The sequence below is a fragment of the Alligator mississippiensis genome, chromosome 5 (genome assembly GCF_030867095.1).
Source record: "Alligator mississippiensis isolate rAllMis1 chromosome 5, rAllMis1, whole genome shotgun sequence".
NCBI lineage: Eukaryota > Metazoa > Chordata > Crocodylia > Alligatoridae > Alligator > Alligator mississippiensis.
In genome coordinates, this window is record NC_081828.1 from 131,648,428 (window position 1) to 131,663,506 (window position 15,079).

Genomic DNA, 15,079 nt, shown 5'->3' on the forward strand with positions numbered 1-15,079 from the left:
ACCAAGTACAGAGGCACTTTCATGTCCTATGTTTTTCATCTAATGGTTCTATTGATGCATACCAAAACTGCATTTGCCTTTTATGTAACTGCATCACACTGCAGACTCGTATTGACTCTGTGAACTACCGAGCCTCTCAGATCCTTTTCCGTAATGTTGCCATCCAGCCAGGTGTCACTCATTTTGTATTTTTGATTATTCTTCCTGAGGTGTAGCATTTGGTATTTGTCAGAACAGAACTTCATCCTTTTAGTTTTAGCCCAGCTTTCCAATCTGTAAAGATTCTTTGGAATAGTGCTCCTGTCCTCCAACGTATTTGCAATCCTTTCCAGTTTTGTAGTCTGCAAACTTGCTCAAGAAATGCTCAATTCCAGCATCCAAATCTTTAATAAAAACATTGAACATCAATGGACCCAGGACAGTCCTCTGCACCTAATTTATTTTAAAGAAGGTATTTAACTGGTATAGTTTCAGGCCTCAAAAGCATATTGTTTAAAGGCCTGATCTTACACTCTTTGGTGAGCTGAATAGCAATTTTACATGAGTCTCCTTGCTGGAATAAAGAGATACTCAATATAAAGCTTTCAAAATCTGACCTAAGAAACATCACTTTCTAAACTCTACTCACCTGTCTACTTTGGAGATTATTTTAAAAACATCTCTCTAAATTGAGAGTCTAAGATTTTTTCTCATCTGAAAAGCTATTATCCTTTGTATAGCCTTCTTCATTTCCTAATAACTTTTTATTGAAGTGCTCTTGAACATTTCACCCAACCATTTAATTTCTTACAATGTTCCACAATTACTGTGTACATACAAGGAAAACAACTGCTTTGCAGGCCTGTACTTACATTGCAAGAAAAAAAAGATAGAGCAAAAAGTGCACCTAGCTATACTTAAAGGTTACCACCAAAGGTAAATGTTCTAGTATTGTTTCCTTTCAGTACTGTTTGTAACAAAGCTGTTTGGAAGATGAAAAGCTAAATTTGCTCTCTAGCAAAGATGTCCACCCTCTTCAACATCCATACACATAATGATTGTTTTTGTAGGGTTGTTTATAAATATTGGGCTGTTGGCACAGATTGTTTATTAAATTAGAAAAAAAAACCCAACAGCATTTTCAGGTTCCTGGATTTAAAAACAGAGATTTATATGGAAATTATAAACATACTATTTAAAAAAAAATCATATTATAAATTGACTGATTTATCCATTGCTTTTAAATGACAAACATATGATAGGAGTGTTAGACATGACTTGATCAAGGCATCAATTCAAGACATCTGCATTCTGGTTGTGTTGGCAAACACCTTGCACAGTCATTACAAATGTAGCCTGGGGCTATGTGACAAACCTAAGTTAGCAGGGAAGGATCCTGGACTGCTTGGGCTGGTGTAGGGAAACCAAAGAAAGTAGGGAACTACATTAACATTTTAAGACGAGAATACCTGAGAAGAGGCAGACACTGAATGGATGAGAGTTGTGAGGGGTATGTGATATGTGAGGGATGTGAAAAGCATACTATGGTCACAGCATCCATGGGAAGGAGGTACAGATTCGCTTATAAAATCCAGGCAGAGAAAAGACCTGTGGGATCTCCTCCTTGTCACCTAAGAACATCTGCAGATCCCCCAGAAGGACTTTCTGCATACCTGGCTGCAAGGAGACACTTTGCACTCAAGATTATGTGAGACCTATGCAAGGCTTTCTGTTGTCTTTTTGGCTCATTGCATTGTATTTTAAATTAGGCTAAGTTGTGGGTGCATCTATACAAGATGCTAAATGCACAGTAGACTCATTCTACTGTGCATTAGCGCATCATGGCAGAAGCTGTGCTAATGCACAGTAGATTTAGTCTACTGCCCACTAGTGTCACTAAAAGACCATGTGCTGGCACTATTATGTAGTAGCACCAGTTACTGTCCATTGAGTTAGTATCTGTTATTACATCTACTAAACTGAATGCACTGTAACAATGGCACATTCATGTATGTGTAGATGTGCCCTGTGTGTGCTATCACTGGGCGTGTCTACACGTTCATTAATGCGTTTTCCTAATGCACATTGAATTTAGTACCTCTAATGTGAGGCACTAAATAAATGTGCATTAGGCTGCCCCAATGCACAGTAGCAAAAGCACACTTTTTTAGTGATGCTTAATGAGCAGTAGCTTAACTTTACTGTGCATGATTTTTTACACAATATTTTTCGCAAAGTTTATGCAAAGTTTTTCTGTTGTTCTTTGTAGTGTGCTTGAAGTTGCATATTGCTGTGCTCAATAAATGGTCTCTTCAGAGAATGCACTATTCTTGTTCAAACATTTATGAATTCAGTGCCACTACCTGAAGTCTAACATGAAGTCTGATAACAGTTGGTATTGCTATGCTTTCCTCCCTAAAGGTCTCAAGGGCAGGTTCCTGTTTTGCATCACCTATAAACTTAGCAGGTGGACTAGGCATACCCAAGTACATAATGCACAACTTCCATTGTGATCATAATGGAACAAAAGACCTTCAAGGACCAGGTCTGCAGAGCCATGGGAGGTGAGAAGCAAGAGTAAAATATTCCGTGCCCTTTATTTCTATAACTGCTCATTCATTGCTGGCTCACAACCCTATGCCCATTGTTCCAAAGTAAAGGCCTTAAATCAGGAAAATGTATAGTTTCATGTAGCTGTCTTGCAGTTTTCTCTATTATCTATGCACTGACATGTGCCACATTAAATCCACTGTCTAACTTCCCAGGAGAAAATGCCACAACAAACTGGCATTCTGTATTTTACACCTACTCTCCACCTTGTTATTATCAAAACTCCAGGGCAAGCTGACTCTGTCTTTATGTTTTCTATGCATGAGTATTCTTTCATAATTTAGCATAATGCTTTATTGACTTACCAGATAATAATTACATTCGAAGAACTGCTGTTCTAGTATAAATTAAATAAGTGAAAGAATTAGTTATAGGCACTAAGTAAGAAAGGTGCTAGAATTGTTTTTGGTTTTAAAGAAGGAGGAAAATACTAAGTTTCTTTCAAAATAAAAAGGAATTGAATGAAGGGTATAACGCCTTCATTCAGCTTCTTGAGCCTATCATCCTACCCAGCTTTGACAAAAGATTGTACGGTCTTGTTTGGATTAGCTTGAGTTTGCCTATTTGAATTAGATTCACATCTCTGTTTAGAAGTTTATCTGTGTAAGTGAGACCCCCCGTTTATCTCTGCATTTAAATCTGTGTTTAAGCTGCAGCAAAGTCCTGGTTTGAGTCTTGTGATGAACATGGATATATACAAGCACAATTTTAACGTCAAGTATATGCTGAAGCAGTTTGCTGAATCGGGTCAAAGTCCTATGAGATTTTTGGGCTAAACTGAATTTCTCTCCAAGGTAAATGTACCCTTTTTCATTGCAGAGGCCCTACCACTATATGGAGATTGGCATTTAACCACCTTGCCTCCTCCTTCATCACCATAAACTTCAACCCTTCTGAGACATCTTGCTTACAGATTTTTTTAATGAGGAGGTGAGCTGGCATCATATAATCAGCCAGCTATTCATGAACTACAGGCAAGTACTTCCTTGGGACCCGAATTTCAGAGGTGCCAATCCTGAAGTTTTCATTTAATTCAATTGAAGTGGTGGACATTCAGCAACTGAGAAAAAAATTCCCTAGCTGTACTCATGAGGGACTTAACCATGGGCTACTTTAGACACCTGTGTATAAAAGTAAGGACATATGAGCTGCCTCCTTTATCTTTTGAATGAACCATCCATATCAGGGACCCCTGTATCAGTTGGCTGCTACTCTTCCTCCTCTGTGTGGAGCTGCAATTCAACCCCAATTCTTCTTCTGGGCAACACAACTATACACTGAAACTGAGCAGCACAAATGCAAATATAACAGAACAGTCCACCTGTTTAATTTCCGTTGTTCTTTGTGTCTGGGGTAGATGTTTTTTTATAAAAGCCTGAAATGTAGGCTTTCCATTCTGGATGGAAATTCAGCAATGGTGACTATGAATGAGTGTGCTGTGGTCTTCTAAAAGGAAAATGAATGATGAAATACAACACTTACAGAATTCCTCTTGGGTGAGTCAGATCCACTTCCAGAGCTGCCCTTCTTGGTTTTCTGCGCCAAAGAAGTTCCAAAGCGGAGGGTTTCATAGACAGGGTCAACCTTATTGCCACAGGCTGTAACAGAAGAGGCAAGACACAGATAAACTCATGAAAAAATGGGCCCATGCCTCACCTTCATTCTTGAGACATAATGATACGCATCTTTATGGTGGGAGACAAGAATAACAAACATGGTAGACCTATCACACATGTGCTCAATGAGCATGGAAAGATCCTTCCATCTAGAGGATCTGGAGAAATCAAACTTCAGTGGAAGTGACTTTTGCTTTCTTGCTGCTCTTTTCAAGGCTATCTTTTTCTGTTAGACACTTCGTTCCTCTCCCATTCCCTTATCCTTCTTTAAAAGAAACCCCCCCACTTCATTCCTGACCCTCCTCCCGCACTTAGTCACAATAAGGCCATCACTCTCATGGAAATTATTCCACTTGTATCCACTTCTATTGTTAACAGAACTATTGTAACTGTTCTTACATCTTCTGTGGGGACCTCCATGATGCACTGCTCCTCCCCTTGTCTGGCCCTAGTTCCTTCCTTGACCCTCTCCCCACTTCCCACTCCCAGAAGGATAAAAAAAAAAGGATGTTGGCAGTTTATGGAGTGATCTTGTAGAAGTTTAGTTCCTCTTTGTGTTTCAGCAGCACATAAGCACTTCTCAAACTTTAAAACAACAAACAAATGTTTCACTTGAATCAGAAAAAAATGATGCAAAGATAATGTGGCCCTGATCCTGCTTTAGTCATCACAGGAGAAGACTCCTCCTGTGCCTATGGCGAGCACAAGCAAAATCAGTGGGTGGGTGTGGGGAGGGCCTGTCTACATTGTTATCACTGTAAGATGAAATTCTTAAATGTATATCGTGCCTTTCAGAACACTTTCAGAAATTATGGACCTGATTCTGGTCTCATTGACATTGATATAAATGGAGATAAAATTGTCAAAAGTCAATAAATTTATACTGACAAAACAGAGACCTGGGTTCTAGACCTGTAGAATATACAGCAAGGGTTACCAACCTGTGACATGCAGACTAGAACTGGCCCAACAAGACATCCAGTGCAGCATGAGGGATCAGTGTGACAGCTACACTGTGCCGGCTGCCCATCCAATCTGAAGTGCTCCCCTCCACTGTACAGCCTGTTGCTCCACAGCATCTGAGCTGACCCCTGCTGCAGGTAGGGTCAGGAATCTGGCAGCTGGCTGCTCAGAGGAGGGGGAGAGGCAGAGACTTCTGGCCTGCAGCGATGACTGGAATACAAGTTCCAGCTGACACTAGCTAAAGGTTGTGGACCCTCATATACAACATCACTGCAAAGCAGCACCCCTGGGGTATAGGGCGATAACCAGTTAGAATACAGCACAACAGTACAGTACAGGGAAAGGGAAAGAGAAAGGGAAATTTTGGCTTAGAACTGGAAAACTGAACTCTTATGAAAAGGCCAGGGGATCTTTAATGTTACATTGAACAAAACAGCAAAACACTTAGTACATCAGTTGTTCTTAGATGTAAGTTAATTTAGTGTATAGCTTCTGTGCTGTCCATTTCTATTGGCCGAATCAGTCATGTGGAGAGTTTTGTTCACCACCCCTCCCCCCAATTGCATACTTTTTATTTCAATATTTAATGTAACTTTAATTTATTTTCTTACTCTGGTTCAATCAAAAGCTTAAGTATTTGAACAAATTATAGAAATATATAATATGTGGAAAGCAAAGATGTAAAAAGAAGGTGCATAAGAAAGGAAGCATAATTATTAATTCAAAAGCCTCATCAAGCCAATATATAGCATTGCTCTCTGCCATTTTAACATATGTAACTCCCATACTTTTTCTCAGCTCAAACCTGCACTGCAGCAGTACACAACCTGCTCTTTTTAATTCCTGCTTTGAGCTCAAATGTTGGTTACAATAAATGTGACAGCAGTTATTTGGATTGTGGGTTCAGATAAACCAGTTCACTAATTTTTTTTTTTTTTACATTTGTATTCTGCTTCTCTGAGATGGCAGAAGAACATCTGGTCACCCATACAGAAAGAAGCAGGAAGAGTAGCTGAGAGTAGATATTACTGTGGAGAGTAAATCCAAGTCTCTGTTGTGCTGTTGCAAGCACAGCTAAAGGAAGAGTAAAATAAAAAGCAATCAAGACTCACCAATAGGCATCACTTCTTTGATACAGCCAAACTGTTCATGAATGAGCAGTGGGGAACTGTAGTAGCGTCGAAATCCCTTTGGCTAGAGTGAAACAGAGAAACATGTGATGTGTGTCATGGACATGATTGATGTAGCAACACAGAGCGACAGAAATGTTGTCAGCTGTTCTGCTAGTGGTATAACCCTACGTCTCACAGAAAACTGTGAAGAGGAGGAACACAGTATCTGTTAGGCCCTAATGAATCACTGCAGGGTGCAGAGAACAGGGATTTTTTTTTTGCCTCCTAGAAACAACTCATTTCTGTCTCTTAATATTAACTTGAAGGATGGCTGTCAGTGTAGGATTGTAGGATCCAATTTTAACTTCAGCTTTCACAAACCTACTGTTAATTAGTGAAAAAGTAATTATAGCAGAAATGCTGAATTATAAAACAAAACATTCTTGCTCCACTAATTAAAGGCTCCACATATTATTGCTTTTCTAATGACCTTCTGTTTTAATCTTTACCCCTTCCTGGTAATGCCTCATTTTGCAACTTGATCTCCACAAATATGACTTTTAGGGCTAACCCTCTTCTCTTGTACATAGCCAGCTAGTCTCTCCAGGAGCCTTCTATGCAGACTGAAAGCTTTATGATGGCTCATTTCCCTCCCATAAATTCAGCAATATTTGGCCAATGATTTTACAGAGTTTTGGATCCATTGGGCATGCCTCCATTCTGCCCTATCTCAGCTTCAGTCCATGTGCTCCCAGATATGCACGCACGCCAAAGAGGTAGAGGTTCCTTCTGTTGGCTTTTAGAAGCCCACCTTCCTTTGACTAGTGAAACAGCACTGATTCCATTGCCTTTTTGGTCCGATACCGCTATAGATCAAAAGAGCAGAATTTGGGTCTATGTGACAACATCTTTCAAATGATACAACCAAACTACCCTCAAAAGCTCATGAAAAAGATGCAGCATAACAAATGAAAGCTGCACCTTTGCCTGAATCCTGAAACAAGAGAAGGCAAACAAGGATTGCTGTTGAAATCTTATCATTAGGATGATTCAATATTTTGGGTTAATAAATGTCTTGACCAAAGACAAGCTGAGAAGTTCAGTAGTCCAGAACACAGTTATTACCACATATATAGGCAGCACCCTCAAATTGACTTATCATTCCTTGTAGTTTGTAGCAAATTAATATTACCTGAAGTAGGCTCCCCTCCAGATGTCACATGCAGGGTCGAACTAGAATCAGTAAGGAATTTGCATGGCTAGGTCACTGCTGCACTCATTAAAAATGATCTTTTCCAAATTGCCCTTGCTGTGCCTGCTCTTTCCTCAGACCTGAGCAAGAATGCAGTGCATTCAACAGCTTGTCTCAGTTTATGCCATGATCTAATGAAAGATCTCACCCACAGAAATCCATCTCTTTCACATATTTCCTGGACTGTTATGGCCACAACCTCACCCTAACACAACCTTTTCTAAATTGCCAAAGAAATGTTTTGGAGAGACATGCATATCTACTGTACCCAAGAAATAATGCTATATGGAACTTCTGCAACTGCTAGTAGGCATCAGTATGAACAGAAAAACTGAGAAGGAATATTGGGGTTTGTTAGTGTGGGAAAACTTTGCTACTAATACTCAGCCTTACTTTAATAATAGGTCAGATTCAGAGCTCAATGACTTCAACAGCTGTGTCTACTCTCACCAGTTCTAAATGTGGCCTTTTTTTCCTATTGTTTATACATAATTAATAAATGACCAACATAGTTTTTGTTAGCATAATCCGCGGCTCGCCTCTTCTACTGTCTTACTTGATCTATATGAACTGAAAGTTAAACTAGACGAAAGTTACATGAACTGAAAGTTATACCAGACAAGCAATTGCACTTTTCAGTACCTATGAAGTTTTGAGAGCATTGCATGCGACTCCAGAGAGCCCCAGGCCATGACTATAAGGATGATTTAAATCAGGGGCAGGCAATTATTTCAGGTGGAAGGCCGTTTACTTAGTTTTGGCAAGCCATGGAGGTCCTCATGACAGGCAGCCAGGGGCAGATATATATTCATTTTCTTAATTTTGGGGGGCCCCGTGGGCTGGATAGAATGGCCTGGCAGGCCGCATCCGGCCCCTGGGCCTCATTTTGCCCACCCCTGATTTAAACGCACTACTTTTTTCCTCATGTGTAACTTCCATTAGCATTAATAGAATTTAGGTGATAGTTACATGATACAATGAAGTGCTGTTCAGAGATAACCCAAATAGCTCAGGTACAAGGAACAGCACAGCTGTATTAGTACAGCTCTTGGGTCTATGTGAATTTGTTCCACTGTGAAGCAGGGTATATTAACCAGGACACAGAACCTTGCTAACATGGCTGTACCCAGTGAGGTAGCATAGGTATCTCTGCCAGGTGCTGCAGCATGCCATGAACATGCACCTTCACTGTACACAGGTTGTGAAAGAAGGTTCTGAAAGAGTAGGGGTAGATTTCCCAGCTTCACTAAAGTCATTGAAAGTGGGGTAAGAGTTTCAATCTATTTGTTCTAGCCTGTGCTTGGTCTTAGGTGCCATAAGATTGAATTTCTTTTTCTCTTTTGACACTAACATTTGTGAAATAGTTGCAATAAAATTCAAGCAGTTTGAAATGCAAGCATTTTTTCTTCTGTCTGGGAATCTAAAACAGGTTGGATTTGCATATTACTATGGGCCTTTTTCCTCCACAAACATGAAATATAGGGACCTAAGGACTTTTTCACTGTCATATAAGAGAAGCTATAAAGTCCAGCTAGCCAAATACACTGTCTCAGTCAGTAAGGAATGACTGACATATCAGAAGAAAGTATGAGATCTCTGCAATAGGGACAAAAAGGAAAACACCTCCCTCTCCACCGTCACAGGTTACATTCTTCAATCTAATGGTTAGACATTATTTAGGAGCCCTAAAAATTATTGTCACTATCCCCGCAAAATATAACCTGTTTTTTCCAGCTAAGTCATTGTTTTTACAAAATTCTGAAGGTAGAAAAATCAATATACTAAAATTTGTAGGATATTTATCAACAATTTAAGTCAGCCGTAATTCTAACAGTTTTTATTAACTTCTAGAATTTATTGAGAGATTCACACTATAGAGAATATAGTAATCACTGAATCAATTAAGAAAATACAGTGTCTAGATGAATCAGAACTGTGCAATCAAATACCCATATTCATACAACTATACAGAAACTGTGTATATTATCTCGGCTTCTTGAGTAGTAACCAGTATGGGTCTAAAAAGTGCATCGTGACATAATGTCAGTCTTTTAAATTAAACGAATTACATCTTTGTTAATATACCAATTGACTCTGTTCATGTGGTAACAGCTAACAGGGCAGAATATATGGACTGGATTGATTTTCTAGTGGCTGTGACACAGTGTTCAATTTATACGGAGCGGCTTGCTTACCAGTTTGCCCATGCAACGTTGTTGTCCAATACTGTCTGTGCACTTGTGATGGATACTCATCTTACAAGCCTTACAGCGCAGTCCATGTTTAGCATTTGTCCCTGTCAAATGCACAGAGATAATTTAATTAAACAAAATCAATATTTTCCATGCATTTAACCAGTGACCTAAAAGAATCAAACAGAAGGCTGATTACAGTAGCATAAGTCTGAGTAAAACTTTTATTTTCCTCTCTCCATCCTATGGCTCTATTTGGCTTTCCAGGTTTAGGAGGTTCTGTCCCAGGACAATACTGATTATTATTATTATTGTAATTATTATTCAGAGTTGCTAAGACTATTATTCAGAGGGTTAGGAAAAATGCCTGTACTTGAGAGTATGCATGTAGATGTTGGTTATTTGAGTAGCTAATCTGGTATGCATGCTGCTGTACTAAAAATTGACTGATATTGATTTACATTGGCTAGATGATTTAATCCAATGAACTGCTACTTCTAAAGGAAGCACTTCGGGGAAGGATGTCATTAAGCCAATGACAAAATATTAGTCTCTCTAGAAGTTGCTTTCAGGGGCAATGTTTCCTGTAGTGTCAGCTTTCAAGGCACTGAATGTGGGGGAGTAACTATAACCACAGGTCAGGGAATTCTCTGGTGTTTCCAAACAGCCATGGGGTCAGACATTTCAATATCTCTTGTTAACGTTATAAATGAAATTCTTTCAGGCTTACACATTATAACTCCTTTTAACAGAGCTGAAGTGAATGGGGCTACACAGGGTGTAGGTCAAAGTAGAATTAGGTTTAATGCCAGCAATTAATGCCTGAAAGCAGAGGCTTCTTCTGGCATTTTGTGACTGACTAGAGAAGCAGAGCTGCAGTTAGCCTAGCTGGTTATTAACCCATAGGTAGTCATGAGGTCATTACTGCTATTGAAATCACAAAGATTAAAAATCACTCTTCCAGTTGCAGTTGAGTAATACATGCCATAAGTAAGATTTTCTTCTTTATAAATTGGCCAAATTTCAATTACACCTCTATTGACTTTTGTGGGGCTGTGCTTGTGTCACAGACAATGACCCACCTTTCCTAGCAGTCAACGACTACAGCAGCAAACACTGGGGAAACAAGACTCCATCTTCACTATCCTACTAGACTTATAGGGAGGCCTCTGAGAGAGACACCATATTATGCCTGCAAGGATTAATGAGAATGAGTGACAGTATGTACACTTGGTCTGATTCTCCTTTCATTTATATTAGTTTTATACTAGTAAATAACTATGGCCGTGTGTAGACGAAATGAGGGGCATGTGTGCATGACACTTTAAAATGAGTTAAATGCTTTTGCACTGCTTTAATGGTGTTGGTGTTTGCACGCATTGGTGGTGTATTGCACAGTAATTCCAGGCACTGTAGCAAATTTGCAGGCATAACATGCCTTAAATGACTTGGGGTGCAGCAAACTAAAACTCCTCTGAGAAGTTTTAGTTTGCTGCCCTAAAGCTGTGGAGTAAAACACTGTGCTTCATGCAAGTCAGGGGCTCTGCAGGAAGCCCGTGCAGGTACCCTAGCAGCAGCCTGGAGCCTGCCTGCCTGGCACTGGAGCCCGCCTGAGCTGTGCGGGGGCCCAGTGCTTCCCTCCATGGACTGCCCGAGCCGGGTGCTGCCTGGGGGAGGGGAAGGGGAGAGGCACCATTGTCACGGAGTGAAGCACCAGCTTCCTCCGCAGCCCAGGGACTGCTTCACCCACCAGCAGCTCACCCTCCCCTCCCTGCCGCCAGAGAGGTAGGTAAGTGCATAGGTGTGTGCATGACATGGGGATTTACTTAGCTCTAAATTGAAGCAGTGTTTTTAAAAACCCACTGCTTCAATTTAGGGCCCCTGTTTTATCTACACATGCCCTATGTACTGAATAGACGTGCTAGATACACACACTGTATAAATATATACTTTTTTCAAAACTAAACACATTTTTTTTCTCTTTTGAAATAAATACGTCTGAGCATGTAAGTAATGGCTTACAATCAAGTCCACACAATGAATTGCAAAAGGGCAAGGACTTTGTATTTCTATTATTGAATATACATTAAGACAGGCTAATGCACATTTTCCTGGTACCTCACAATGGAGGGTGTGTCTATGTGTGTATTCACCTGCCTTTTCTAATGCACATTAAATTTAGTACCTCCAATGTGCAGTACTAAATTAATGCACATTAGGCTGTGCTAATGTGCAGTAGCACACGTGCACAGTTTTTTAGTGATGCTCAATGCGCAGTAGACTATTTTACTGTGCATTAGCATAATGTCACTTTTTTACGTAAAATAGTCTACTGCATGCTAAAGTGCACAGGTAGAGATACCCGAAGGGCATTTATACGCATGCTCCAGGAATGTGCGTGTAGGGGCTGCTTTAATTAGAGTGTCTCTGAGAGCTGCTTTAATTAAAACACCCAGAGCGCCTCATGTAGCAGCATCCCCATGCTACAAAATGGTTGTGGGGGTGTTTTATCTACAACTGATCAAATGAGCTTTAGATAAAGCACCCCTGCCACCGTTTTGAAGTGCAGGGACACTGATCTACAAAATGCTGGCTAGTAATTGCCATGCTGCAGCAGACTCAATTAACTGATGCACTGTAATTACAGTATGTCGGAGCAACCTCCCTGCTCATGTATATGTACCTGGAGGTACTAGATTTAATAAACACTGACCAAAGTGTGTTAATGCAAATGTAGGCATACCCGCTGTTGGTGTAGATGGGAGGAATATTTTGCCCCTAGGTCAAGTTTTGACTTCCCACTTATGTAGTCCCGTTGGCTTCAGGGTAACATAGTGCAAGAAAAGGAGCAGTATTTGGAACACACTATTCCATAGACTGAAATGTAAAAGAAAGTCAAAGTTTTTATCAAATTTTTATCTCAGATGAACTTTATAAATCTGAAGTATCTGAATTTATTTCAGCGGAGTTACTCTGGATTTACATTGGTATAACTGAGATATATACATTATGGGTAAAGAAATGCGATGGGGAATAGGGTTGTGTTTAAATGTTAATTACAGCTAATGGGACTTGTGCATCTAAATCCTCTAGCCATTCAGAGGTCATCAATCTTATCAGCAGCCTTTTTCCTTTTGGAGCTCAAAGGCCGCTAGTAACAGTATGACAGGAAAACAGATTCTAGTTTTCTAGATATATTTGGAGAATTTAGTGAGGTTTGAGTTTTGTATTTTCTCAGCTCTCCAGAGCTCATAAAAATATATGAGGAATTAAGACTGACTCCTAAGCAATGAGAAAGGTCACAAATACCAGTTCCTTTTGGGGTGTTTGCTAAAATTTCCAGGCAGGCAACAGTAAACACATTGCTAGTTATTAGGCTTGATACCCTATTTGGATATCCTGGAGATGATTCCCTAAGCAATGCAATGCTTCTATTGTTAGGCCCTCCTGTGACTGGCAAAAGGAGAATTGGGCCAAATGGCTCAATCAGTGCACCTCAAGCCTCAACTCTATCATCTCTGTTAATCCAGTTCTGGGCCCCTCCAGCATTTTGACTGCTAAGCATAACAGCCTGTATCAGATTCTGATATACTTGATGATGCAGTGCTATAATCTCTTGGAATAAAGAAGAGATCATTAAACTGATCTGTTTTCCTATAAATATGATTTATGCCAAAGGTTGTACCCAGGCTTCCTGTTGCATGAGGCTAGTAAGCTATTCTTAGGCCTTTAAACCAGGTTATGTTGGATTTAAATTTATGCTTCCCAAGCTTTCTATTCTTATCCTCACAAGATTACATTTTACAGATTTTGTAGGCACAGTTAGTACTGTCAGAACTGGCACTCACTTTTCCATACAACAGTTCAAGTGTTGGCATAAATCCGCAAGCTGAAAATACATGTGCAAATACTGTGGGCATAATTCATGCCCATAGAAAGGGAAAGACTGTGCCTTATTGTATATATATTTTGAAATATCCCTTAAATCTTTACTAGAGAAAATAACCATTAACATAAAATTAGAGATTGAGCAAGAGCAGAATTCAGAATGCAAACATTTTAAAATTCAGTGGAAGTAGGATTGAAATTGATTTTAATGCCCTAACCTGAACCTGCTCCTTTGATTATATTTCCAAGTTAAATCGGAAAAATAGCAAAGAAAAGGATTGGGGTTTTGTGGGGGCAGAAAGGAGAAGAAAAGGATTATTCAGATTTTACAGAAAATTTGTGTGAACATCTGGTCCTGCCAGTTGACAAAATCTCATGAGACCCTCTAGTAACATTTCAGCACTTTCAGAGCTAAAGTAGAACTTCAACCCTAAATGAGCTTTGTATCAAAATCTTCACTTCCTCACCCCATGGCATGTTTTTATCTGGAATTGCAAATAACTTGTTTTCTTATAAAAAATGTTAATCAGCTGCTCTAAATACAGGCTCCCCTTAACCAAAGGGTTAGAAAAAATTATACAGTAAAATCTCTATCTGGCATTTAAGTAACTGGAAATTCCATTAACCAGAATTTCCAGCTGGCCGGACGCAAGGGGGGAGGTTGCACGCAGCGGTGACCACTGCCACCCACCACCCTGTGCTGTCGCCACTCCACATGCGGCTGCAGCCCACCCCTCTCCATGTGCGTCGCTTCCCACCACCCCGTGCTGTTGCTGCTCAGAGTTTACTGTAATTATGAATATTAAATATAATACATATAATTTAATCGTCTAGTCAATCAGGATAATATAGGATTTACCATCCCGTAATAGAACAAGCTTGTATTAAACTGTGTGCTTTACTTCACACTGGGTGCATCTACATGTGCAAATAATGTGGGAGCAGTTTACTCTTGAGCAGATTACTTGAGAATAAACTCTCCCAGGTATGTGTCTACGTGTGCAGGGATGTGGGAGAAGATTTGCTCCCTAGCAGCAAATCTGCTTCTGCTTCCTGCGGCCCTGAAACCGGCCCTTGTAAGTCATGGTTCTCAAAATAATGGTTACAGCGGGTGCGTCTACATGAGATACTTTACTGTGCAGTAGAGCTAATTACTGAGCAGTAAGTATCCACAGCTACGTGTGCAGATGCTTACTGTGCAGTAGTTAGCTCTAATTATGAGTAAATTTGCTACCTGCGCAGTAACTGCACAGTAGCACATGTGTAGGCACCTGGCCAGGAGCAAATGTGTTCCCAGTCAGCTGGGCAGAAAGGGGCAGGAGATTGCTCTCTGCCCCTGTGAGCTGCCTGCTGCCAGGGAGGGCTCTGCCACTGGAGCCCAGGCAGGGACAATGTCCCCCTGCCCCAGCACAGGGGGTTCCCAGGCCCCACTCCACAAGTGCAGGGCTGGGCCTAGGAGATCCTTCT

General features: G+C 40.3%; 1 protein-coding gene across 2 annotated transcripts in view; it reads right to left on the bottom strand.

Annotated features, from left to right (window-relative positions):
- STAC (SH3 and cysteine rich domain) overlaps positions 1-15,079 on the bottom strand; it is a 121,148-nt gene that overhangs the window by 41,888 nt on the left and 64,181 nt on the right. For both annotated transcript variants that reach the window (XM_019483455.2, XM_014602501.3), the window contains exons 3-5: positions 9,728-9,828; positions 6,281-6,362; positions 4,072-4,187 (exon numbers count right to left, since the gene is read on the bottom strand). In XM_019483455.2, the coding sequence (XP_019339000.2) occupies positions 4,072-4,187; positions 6,281-6,362; positions 9,728-9,828 (299 nt within the window). The remainder of the gene's footprint in view (positions 1-4,071; positions 4,188-6,280; positions 6,363-9,727; positions 9,829-15,079) is intronic.